Genomic DNA, 12,182 nt, shown 5'->3' with positions numbered 1-12,182 from the left:
GTTGTCTACATGGATTTTAGTTAGCCATTCAACAAGGTCCCACAAGGTATGCTCAAACAAAAGATTAAGATGCGTGGGATCCACAGTGACTTGGATGCTTGGATTCTGAATTGGCTTGCCTATAGATGACAGACAGCAGTGGTCGATGAGTCTTATTCTGGATGGGGGTCCGTGACCAGTGGTGTTCTGCAGGGATCCGTACTGGGACCTCTGCTGTTTGTGATATGTATAAGTGACTTGAATGAAAACGTGGATGGGTGGATTAGTAATTTCACAGATGATACAAAGATTGATGGCAGTGTGGATAATGTAGAGGATCGCCAAAGAGTACAGCAGGATATAGATAAGTTACAGATATGGGTGGGGAGATGGCGGATGGCGTTTATTGGTATTGGTATTGGTTTATTATTGTCACTTGTACCAAGGTACAGTGAAAAACTTGTCTTGCATACTGATAGTACAGGTCAATTCATTAAACAGTGCAGTTACATTGGGTTAGTGCAGAGTTAGATTAATCTGGCCAAATGTGAGGTGTTGCACTTTGGGAGATCAAATGTGAAGGGGCAGTACACTGTTAATGGCAGGGACCTCAACAGCATTGATGGACAGAGGGATCTTGGGGTCCATGTCCATAGCTCCCTGAAAGTGGCCATTCTAGTTGATAGGTTGGTAAAGAAAGCTTATGGTATGCTTGCCTTTATTAGTTGAGGCATTGAATTGAAGCGTCAGGAAGTTATGTTGCAGCCTTATAAGATTCTGGTTAGGCTGCATGTGGAGTATTGCAGTCAATTCTGGTTGCCCCATCATAGGAAGGATCTGGAGGCTTTGGAAAGAGTGCAGAAGAGGTTTACAGGAGATTGCCTGGATTAGAGGGCATATGTTCTCAGGAGTTGTTAGATAAACTAGGGTTGTTTTCTCTGGAGTGGCAGAGTCTGAGGAGAGACCTGATAGAGATTTATAAAATTATAAGAGGTATAGATGGAGTAGACAGCCGGTATCTTTTTCCCTGAATCAAAACATCTAATACCAGAGGGCATGCATATTAGGTGAGAGGGACAAAATTCAAAGGAGATGTGCAGGGTAAGTGTTTTTTTTTAACACAGAAAAATAATGGGTGCCTGGAATGTGCTGTCAAGAATGGTGATGGCAGCAAATACAACAGAGGTGTTCAAGAGGGTCTGAGATTATCACATGAATATGCAGAGAGTGGAAGGATATGGACCATGTGCATGCAGAAGGAATTACTTTATTTCAGTGTCATTGGCTTAATTTGCCCAGCACAACATAGTGGGCCGAAGGGCCTGTTCCTGCGCTGTACTGTTGTATGTTCTATCAGGTTGGACAATTTACTGAGGGGTCTGTAGGAGGGTGAAAGACGCGGATTCTCAGCAATAGATCAATTATTTCTTTTGTTTACAGGATTTCTGTAATCAAGACCCACACTACGGACAGCTGGCTTCTGTGATCTCGAGCGACCACAACAGTTTCATTTCTGATGTGGTCAGGGCCGTGGACATCAAGAAACCAAAAGCATGGTTTGGCCTGAATGATAGATGTGAGGTAAAGTTACTGATGACGAGTTACATTGCAGGATGTCACGGCACTGGACAAACCAGAAGTTATTGTCCCTCCCCAATCTCCTCTGACCATTTCAAAAGGCAGGTGACAGACAACACTCTGAAGTTGCATTGTTGTTCATAGTTAGAATGAAACGTGACGTCCTGCAGAGTAACAGGGATGTGACAGTGCAGTGGTTAATTTACTGGGTGGTATCCAAATGATCCAGGGTCACAAGTTTGAATCCCATGCCAGTAGCCAGGGAATTTGGATCCAAGTAAATAAAATGCAATAAATCTGGAGTAAAAAGTTACCATCGGTAACGGTGACGATGAAACTCCCAGACTGTTGTAAAAACTCATCCGGTTCACTGTTGTTCTTCAGGGTAAGGAATCTGCCATCCTTCTCCAGTCTGGTCTCGCCATGACTCCAGAGATCCATCAATGTGTGGACTCTTACCTGCCCTCTGAAATGGTCAAAGGATGATCAGGGAAGGACATTACATGCAGGTCTGACCAGTGTCACCACATCCTGTGAACAAATCAAGTCCCACTTGTTAATGTCCCTGTTTATGCTCCACATGAGCCTCCTCTCCCCCTCCTTCATCGAACACGATCAGTGTGACTTTCCTTTCTCTCTCATGAGCTTCTCTGTCTTTCCCTGAAATGTGAGATTCTGATCTGATTCAGTGATCCCTGACCCCAGTGAGTCACATCCTGAACACTCTGGAGAAAAGGGTTTCTCTTGAGGAGCAGTGACTCTGTTTTTCAACTGCACCACAAGTGCACAAGTGGAGACATTCTACTATGACTACCCGATTGAATCTCCATCATTTGAAGCTGATCGTTCACTTCAGTAAACAGCTTTCAGAACATAGAACAGTACAGCACAGAACAGACCCTTCGGCCCACAATATTGTGCCGACATAGCTAATCCCTCCGACCTACAGAATGCCCATATCCCTCCATTTTCCTGTCATTCATGTGCCCATCCAAGCCCCTCTTAAAAGCCCCCAATGAATTTACCTCCACCACCCTGTCAGGCAACGCAGTCCAGGCATCCACCACTGTCTGTGTAAAAAAATTACCCCTCACGTCTCTTCTGAACCTACCCCCTGTCACTTTAAATGCATGCCCTCTGGTATTGGATCGCTCAATCATGGGAAAAAGACATTGCTTGTGCACCTTATCTATGCCGCTCATAATTTTATACATTTCCAACAAATCATCCCTCAGCCTCTGCCACTCCAGAGAAAAGACCCCAAGTTTGTCCAGCCTCTCCTGATAGTACATGCCTTCTAATCTGGGCAGCATCCTAGTAAATCTCCTCTGCACCCAATCTGAAGCCTCAACATTCTTCCTATAGTGAGGTGACCAGAACTGCACACAATATTCTGAATACAGCCTAACTGGAGTTCTATAGAGATGCATCATAACTTCTTGACTCCTGTACTCAATACCTCGATTAATGAAAGCAAGCATTCCATAAGTCTTATAACCATCCTATCTACCTGTGTAGCCACTTTCAATGAGCCATGGACTTGCACCCTAAAGTCTCTCTGCTCTTCAACACTGTTAAGGGTTTTGCCCTACGAGTGTGCTACCTCTTGACATTAGTTCTACCAAGGTGCAACGCCTCATATTTAACTGGGATAAACTCCATCAGCCACTTCTCTGCTCACATCTGCAGCTGATCTATATCATGCTGTATCCGTCACCAGTCTTCTACACTCTTCACAACTCCACCAATCTTGGTATCGTCTGCAAACTTACTCACCCACCCATCAACATACTCATCCAAGTCATTTATGTACATCACAAACTGCAGAGGTCCCAGTACAGATCCCTGCAGAACACCACTACTCACAGGCCTCCAGCCTGAATAAGCCCCTTAAACCACCACCCTTTGTCTTCTACAAGCAAGCCAGTTCTGGATCCACACAGCCAATTCTTCACTGAACCCATGCATCTGCACTTTCTTGATTAACTGATTTTGTGGGACCCTGTCAAATGCATTACTGAAGTCCATATAGATGACATCCACAGCTCTACCTTCATCAATCTCTCTTGTCAACTTGTCAAAAAACTCAACCAGGTTTGTAAGACATGACTTGCCCCACACAAAGCCATGCTGGCTTTCCCTTATCAAGCCTTTGGATTCCAGATGCTCATATATCCTATCTCTAAGAATTTTCTCCAGCAATTTCCCTACAACTGACGTGAGTCTCACCAGTCTATCGTTCCCCGGATTTTCCCTTGTTCTTTTCTTTAATAGAGGAACAATATTAGCCACTCACGAGTCATCCGGGACCTCACCCGTGGTCAAAGAGGATACAAAGATATTGGTCAAGGCCCCAGCAATTTCTTCTCTCATCTCCCTCAGTAACCTGGGGTAAATCCCATCGGGCCCTGAGACTTATCCACCTTAATACTGTTTAGAAGACCTAACACTACCTCCTCCTTGACCTCTAAATGCCCTAACATGCCGTCAGTTCCAATTTCTGCTTCCTGCATGTCCCTTTCCTGGGTAAATACTGAAGAAAAATATTCATTCAGAACCTCACCCACATCCTCTGCATCCAAACAGAGATTCCCTTCTTTATCCTTGTCGTCCTACCCTTTCCTCATTATCCTCTTGTTTCTTACATTGGTATAGAATGCCTTTGGATTCTCCTTAATCCTACTTGCTAAGGACTTTTCATGGCCCCTCCTGACTTTCCTAATTCCTTTCTTGTGTTCATTTCTTTATATTCCTCACATGCTCAATCTGATCCTAACTTCCGAAGCTCCACATAATTTTCCTTTTTCTTCCTGACTAAATTTGTTACTTCTCTGGACATCCAAGGTTCCCTTATTTGGTCATTCATGTCCTTGGGACATACCTATCCTGTACCTTCTGTGTTTGATCCTTAAACACTTCCCACATGTTTGTCGTGGACTTGCCATGTACTTGCCAGCAAAAAGGTTTTCCCAGTTTACTCTACCTAGTTCCTGCCTTATGCCTTCATAATTAGCCCTGCTCCAACTTAAAACCCTCCCGCCAGCCCCATACCTGTCCTTATCTATAGCTTTCCTGAAATTAAATGAGCTGTGGTCACTGTTCCCAATTGCTCACCCGCTGATAGGTGAGTCACCTGGCCAGGCGCATTACCCAACACCAGGTCCAGAATAGCCTCTCCCCTTGTTGGACTGTCAACATATTGATTTAGGAACCCCTCCTGGATACACCAAACAACTTCTGCCCCATCTAACCCTCCCTGCACTAAAAAAGTCCCAATCTATATTAGGGAAGTTGAAGTCTCCCATGACCACAACTATGGCTGCTGAGTTAGACCCTATTTCTCTGTTTGCGTACCTGTTCCTCAATGTTCCGGTGACTATTAGTACACCCCCAAGAGAGTGATTGCACCCTTCCTATTCCTGAGTTCTACCCATATGGACTCTGTGTCCGAGCCCTCCATTATGTCTCCCCGGAGTGCAGCTGATATATTATCTCTAATTATTATTGCAACTCCTCCCCCTCTTTTACTCCCCTCTCTATTCTTCTTAAAACTTCAAAAGCCTGCTACATCGATCACCCACTTCCGTCCCTCCCTCAACCAAGTCTCTGTAATGGCCACAACATCATAGTTCCATGTACTGATCCATGCTCTAAGTTCATCACTCTTGCCCATAATACTCCGAGCATTAAAGTACAAACACTTCAAACCATTCGTCCCATCACATCTGTTGTTAGGAATCTGCCTAATACTACACTCCCTGACATCAGCCCTCCTGCCCGTTCCCTCACTTACTGATCTGTTGTTCCGGTTCCAATCGCCCTGCGAAGCTAGTTTAAACCTTCCCCAGTAGCATTAGCAAACCTTCCTGCCAGGATATTGGTTCCCCTCCAGTTCAGGTGCAACCCGTCCCTCTTGTACAGGTCACCCCTTCCCCAGAAAAGGTTCCAACGATCCAAGAAATTGAAACCCTGCCCCCTGCACCATCTCCCCAGCCACTCATTTGTTGTGCTAAGTTCCTGTTCTTTCCTTCACTAGCTCGGGGCACTGGGAGTAATCCAGAGATTACTACCTTGGAGGTCCTGCTCTTCAGTCTCCTTCCTAATTCCCTATATTCACTGCACAGGACCTCTACCCCTCTCCTGCCTATGTCATTGATACCAGTATGCACCATGACCTTGGCTGCACACCCTCCCCCTTAAGAATACTCTGACCTCCACGACCCTAGCATCCAGGAGGCAACACACCAGTCTGACATCTCTTTGGCAGCTGCAAAATCTCCTGTCTGTCCCCCTGACTATCGAGTCCCCTATATCGCTCTGTCTGACTTCACCCTTCCCTTCTGAGCCTCAGAGCTGACTACAGTGATACTGGTCTGGCTGCTGCTGCCTTGCCCAAGTAGGTCATCTCCCTCAGCAGTATCCAAAGGGGTATACTTGTTGCTGAGAATGGCCACGGGGGACCCTGCACCGACTTCTTTCTCCCCCTACCTCTCTCTGTGCTCACCCATCCCCTACCTGAATCCTGCACTCTGGGTGTAACCACCTGCTCAAAAGTCCTGTGTGTGATCCGCTCAGTGTCTCGGATGATTCTTAGTTCATCCAACTCCATTTCCAGCTCCTTATCTGGTCTTTCAGGAGCTGAAGTTGGCTGCACTACCCGCAGGTGTAGTCATCAGGGAGACCATCAAGTTCCTTGAATTCCCACATCCTACAGGAGGAGCATTCCATTGCCGTATCTGCTATCCTGCCTACAGTGTATTAAGGGAATCTAAGACCAAAGCAGCAACAATAAATTGACAAACTTTCTCTTCTTACCTGTTCTTTTGCCTCAGCCTCTCCTCGGTGAAGCCTCTTGAGTCAAAGCCTCTAATTTCCCACTCTGACACTGGCCCACTCCAACGATGGCCGCTCTGCTGGACCCTTCCTCTCTTTTATGGTTAAAGACCCCAAGCAAATGGAGAGAGAAAAAAACTCACCAGGTCAGCTGACTCTCCGCTCTGTTCCCGCGCCTGTGCACTGGCAATTCAGATCAGTGCAAGGTGTTGAATTTTGGGAAGTCAAACCAGGGTGGGACTTATGCAGTGAATGGTTGGGCCTTGTGAAGTATTGTAGAACAGAGGGACCTAGGAGTACAGACACATAGTTCGATGAAAGCAACATTACAGGTAGACTGGGTGGTGAAGAAGGCGTTTGGCAAGCTGGCCTTCATTTAGGGCACTGAGTATAAGAGTTGGAACGTTACATCACAGTTGTACAAGACATTGGTGAGATTGCTCTTGGAATATTGTGCACAGTTTTGGTCGCCCTGTTATAGGAAAGATGTCATTAAACTGGAGAGAGTGCAGAGAAGATTTATGAGGATGTTGCCAGGACTCGAGGGCCTGAGTTATGGGAGATGTTGCACAGGCTGGGACTTTATTTCTTGGAGTGTAGGAGATTGAGGGGTGACCTTATTGAGGTGTATAAAATCATGAGGGGCATAGATAGTGTTGTGACTGACTGAATTAAGCCACACAGAAGCTGTAACTGGGAGATATAAAAGCCTTTATTCAAAACAGCAGATCTCCTGGAGGGAATCTAGTTCTCCTCTCCTGAAACAATGTTTTATACTTTTTGAACACAAAGACAACAATAAATGATTAACTGCAGTTTCAATGGCTAGAATCTGCTACTTAACTTTAACATTTTGAATATAGACAGGTAACTTTGCAGAATTACATACTTACAATGGTAGCACATCTCAACGAGCAGAATCTCTTTGAATATTTAATACTGGCGGCTGGTCTGAAAGCTTCCGAGCCCAAACTCCCAGACGCACCCAAACTATACCTCTTTTATTACAGTGAGGGATGGCTCCCTGAAAATCCAACTAACCAGGATATTAAGTAACAAAACAGACCTATCCTAAATTGTGCATTTTGTGGCAGAGAAAGAGAGAGAGAGAGAGTGAGACAGAGAGAGAGCGACAGAGAGAGACACACACAGAGACAGAGAGAGACAGAGACCAGAGGCAGACACAGAGAGAGGGAAAGAGAGAGAGAGAAAGAGAGAAAGAGAGAGGGGTGGGGGGAGAGAGAGAGAGAGAGAGAGATACCAAAATACCACCCTCAGTCACTGATGGATGAAGGAGCTCAGGTTTGCTCAACCTTTGTTGGTAAGTACGACCTGTCAGTTCTGTTACCTTTCCTGGAAATATGTTCTCACCTTCAGTGGTGTCTTTGTACCCTTTCCATAAAGTGAAGACCAGACCGAGTGCAGTCTCACCAAGGTTTTATCCAAGTTTTACACAACCTCTCTGCTTGTCAATTCTATCCCTTGAGAAGTTATCTCCACTGTTTTGTACACTGGTAACTCGCTTTGCAGTCAAGATGTGTTCCAGGAGTCAGAACGCTGATGGAATCAGTGCCATATACTCTAATATATGGAAATACAATATTTCAACTGACGGTGGGAACCTGGTGAGAGCCCTGATCTCCCCACTGACGTGTCTGCTCAGCTGTCTATATCCTGTTCTTCCTTTGCTGTGGTATTATCTCTGATTAGCACACCTCTCACATTTCCCTTCATTCTGCCTGATCCTCTATGCATTCAGGTTTCGGTTAATCCTTCTCCTGAAGCTGATACATTTTTGTTCCCAAAATGTCTGAAGGACACTGGGGCAAGGCTGGTGTGCAGCGCGATGTCACTGAGCAGCTGTGAAGGAATTTCAAAACTGAGAATTTAGAGATTGTGGGGATATGAAATTGAAATAAATCACATGAATCTTCTTAAATAAAAATAAAGAATGCAAGCAATCATTATATCTTCGGGGAAACATTCCAAACATTGTTTAATGGAAAATGATGAATCTAAACTTTAAAATTATTTGGCTAATCAAATCTATGAAAACAATGACAGCAACAGCAGACTTTGCTCTAGGATCTAGTTTCATAATTTGGTACAAAATCGGAGGACATTCAGCCCATTGAATCCACTTCAGCTCCTCGAGCCATCCCATTAATCCCATTCTCCTACTCATTTTCCTGCAAACGATTTTCTCTCACATGCCATCAGCTTCACCCTGTTCCTCCTATTACCTACTCAAAATCAGCAGTAATCTACAGTCACCAATTAAACTAGCGGTACATCTTTGCGAAGTGGAAGGAGACCAGAGCACTCGGTGGAAGCCCACTCAGTCACAGAGAGAGCGTGCAAACTCCACATAGGTAACACTGGAGGTCAGGATTGACCCCCAGTCTCTGGACCTGTGAGGCAGCAGCACCACCTGCTGCACCACTGTGTCACAGTTGACTGAAGCAACGAAAACATAAGTAAAATTGGCCAGGCAAACATGGGATCGAGGATGATTGACTTGGCCCACAAACTTGCTCAAAGCAGATTTGCTTAAAAAAAGAATGTTCATCCTCAAAAATATTTAATTGCCCAAACCAAAACCAAGAGAGTAGTTTTCTATTATTGTTCAACATACCATGAAGCGATACCTTCAGCGGAATAAGATGAAACTCACTCTTCAAACAAGATTCAACATTCATTCATTCATTGAGGAACTCATAAAAATTAGTCTAAAAGATACACATGCAACTCAGGGCTTTTAGATTCACCTGGAAGGACCGAAATGTTTCTCAACTGTGAGTACAACTCATGGTTTTCCACCAAGTCAGGGTACCGAGGCAAAGCTTTTCTAATTGACTGATGATTATTGTGCCTTGTAGCTTCATGTCCAGAAACTGTAATTCTAAGATTTCTGATGAGCCCTGTATTTTTTACTACAAAATAAGTTAATAATATTATGCTTTTAAGTATTTCTTCATTTTGTGAAACATGTCTCTGGATGTTGGAGACAGCAGCTGGAAATATATTTGTAAATGTATAAATTAAGATCTCTGTGATTGTTGGAATTCCCAACCTGCTGATTGCATTGTTTCTTCAAAAAGTTTCCTGTAACTATGACATTCTGTATCTACTCACAAACTCGATCTTTGCACTCTCTAGAGTGAGAAGTGATTATGTTGAATTTAATTCATCGTTTGGAGGACAGTAACAGTTTGGGAAATTTGCTCCCCTGAGGAAAGGATGAACTAAACCTTCAGACACATTCAAAGCCCCTCAAGTTCCTGGGGCTGGGAAGCGAATATTCCAGTTGTGCTCCTGATCTGGGCTGGTCCTCATAGGTGGGGCGATGGGGTGGGGGGAGTGGGTGATGTACTCAGTGTTCCACTCCTCCACACACACATCTGGATCTGTGCTACAACTTACAGCCTCCATTTCCTCTTTGGTTTGGATTCTGTGTTCATTGCTCTGCAGGTGTTTTAAATTCCTTTCTGAATTGTTTCACCGTCTGTCTTTGAGAGATCAGACTTTGTATTTGTGTTCAGTGACTACCTTCTCCCTCATTGTTGAGTTACCATTATTCCTATTCCCTGACCTTCACTCTCAGATCTGGTTTCTTTTGTTCCAAGGATTCTGTTACTTCCATGAGATTTCCCCCCACCCTGCCAGTCCATCATTTAAAATCTCATTCACTGCCCTATTTGTTCTGGCTGCTCGTATTCTGGTCTCACTCTGGCTCAGGTACAGCTCCTCCCTGTACCGTTAAGGGGCAGGCTACTCAGCATTCCCACACAGATAAACATTGATTTATATCCCACAGGAAGGGACTTTCACATGGATTGATGGATCTTCGTACAGTTACAGAAACTGGAGTCAGGGTGAGCCTAATAGTTATCAAGGGATGAACGAAGACTGTGTGAACATTCATCATTTCTGTAAGTGTAATGTGACAGAAAAGTTATTTTCTTCGAAATTATTTTTCGACACAGTATTGGACAGGAGGTTATGTCTACAGGCTGGCTGTTACACAGTGGGAGTGAACCAACCCCATGAGTCCTGTTCTCGGCAGAACTGGACTGACTGCCCAGCAGTTACAGGAGGATATATGGGGTGTAATGCAGGGGTCTGGAGAACATCTCCTGAGTGTAACTGTGCAGGAGGAATGCACAAGGGGTGTAACACTAGAGTTAGAGGAAGGTACAGTGTGACACTGCACATAAAGAAAGAACTGAACACAGGCATAAAAGTGAAAAGAATGTCCTGAGATTTGTTTCGAGATGAATAAAAATGAAAAGTAGAAACATTCTGCTCAACCTCTGTTAGACCAGACATGCTGGACTGTGAACTGTTCTATTTCACTGCTACATAAAAGACTGAGTGGCATTGGAGCAGTGAACTTATCACAAAACACAGAGGCAGGGAAGATCCAACAGGCTGGGGCTTGATTTCAGATATCTTTATGAGTCACACGTACATCGAAACACACAGTGAAATGCACTTTTTGCGCAGAGTGTTCTGGGGGCAGCCCACATGTGTCGCCATGCTTCTTGTGTTAAGGTAGCATGCCCACAACTTCCTAACCCGTACGTCTTTGGAACGTGGGAGGAAACCGGAGCAGCCGGAGGAAACCCACGCAGACATGGGGAGAATGCACAGACTCCTTACACACAGTGCCCTGAATTGAACCTGGGTCGCTGGCGCTGTAATAGCGTTATGCTAACCGCTAGACAACAGTGCCTGCCCATTGTTCTCCACAAGAGAGAAGATTGAGGGGTGACCAGCCAGGGGCCGTTCTCACTGTGAAGGATTTATAGGGTAGATATCGAGAGGATGTTTCCTCCTGTGTGTGAAGCCAGGTTCACAGCTCATCAATGTAAAATAGTCACCGATAAGTCAAAGAGAGAACAGAAGAAAATCTTCTTGACTTGGGTGTGGCTGCAGTTGGAGCTCAGGACCACAAGTAATCGAGGCAGAGAGCACAGATGCACTTAAGGGAGAGGCAGATGGAGAAAGGAACAGACGGATCTGTTGATGGGCTTGGATGAAGGGAGGGGGGAGGCTGGTGTGGAGCAGCAACATGAGCACGGATCCCGTGGGCCGAGTGCTCTGTTTCTGTGCTCCACATGCTAGGGAACACCCTAATTCTACACACACCGGGTGTAACGCTGCAGATATCGGAACGTGCACGGGTGTAAAATTCCCAGATTTAGAAATTAAATTGATTGTGGGTGTTCCATGGGATGGGGAGGGTTCAGTTTATCTCTGATGGGAAAGGTGTGTTGTCCAGCCCACACAGGGAGTTCCAGCCCAGGGTGAGCCCAGCCACTTCAGTCTGGAACAGTCCAAACCCCCAGTGAGTATTGTGAGGTGTCAGGTTTCAGCAACACCTACTCTGACCGCACACAGCACCTCAACAGGAAGTGACTCCCTTTATTTACAAGGCAAACTCACGGATCACAGGTTCCAGTTCCATTTTCCAGGAGTCAGGACTTGAAGTGAGAGTGGGACAGTTTAAAAGAGTCGTGTCTCGTTGATTGGCTGATTAGCGAATTAAGAGCAGCCAATAAAAAGGTAAGGTCAAGCCAGAAAAGCTTTTATGGAGCAACCATTGTGGAGTGGCCAGTGTAAGAGTGGGGAGCTGAGGCTTTGGTGAGGAGTAGGCCAGGTTTTGTTTTCCTGTTCATTTGTCCACTTGACTCTGTAGGCAGGATGGTGTTAAGGCAATGGACTGCTCCTACTGCAAGATGCAAGAAGTCAAGGCACTGCTCCTACTGCAAGATGCAAGAAGTCAAGGA

At 45.1% G+C, this 12,182-nt stretch overlaps 2 protein-coding genes across 6 annotated transcripts in view; one reads left to right on the top strand and one right to left on the bottom strand.

Moving 5' to 3' along the window:
* The window catches only part of chkb (choline kinase beta), a 697,917-nt gene that overhangs the window by 231,845 nt on the left and 453,890 nt on the right, over positions 1 to 12,182 (bottom strand). The window lies entirely within an intron of this gene.
* Positions 1 to 12,182, top strand: part of LOC127580350 (alpha-N-acetylgalactosamine-specific lectin-like) — a 242,869-nt gene that overhangs the window by 206,793 nt on the left and 23,894 nt on the right. For 2 of the 5 annotated variants that reach the window (XM_052033684.1, XM_052033689.1), the window contains exons 4-5: positions 1,420 to 1,560; positions 10,208 to 10,322. The exons of 2 other annotated variants lie outside the window; for them this stretch is intronic. In XM_052033684.1, the coding sequence (XP_051889644.1) occupies positions 1,420 to 1,560; positions 10,208 to 10,322 (256 nt within the window). The remainder of the gene's footprint in view (positions 1 to 1,419; positions 1,561 to 10,207; positions 10,323 to 12,182) is intronic. One more of the 5 variants, XM_052033687.1, reaches the window with a different exon arrangement.

Source organism: Pristis pectinata, chromosome 19 (assembly GCF_009764475.1).
Source record: "Pristis pectinata isolate sPriPec2 chromosome 19, sPriPec2.1.pri, whole genome shotgun sequence".
NCBI lineage: Eukaryota > Metazoa > Chordata > Chondrichthyes > Rhinopristiformes > Pristidae > Pristis > Pristis pectinata.
This window is presented reverse-complemented; position numbering and strand designations above follow the sequence as displayed.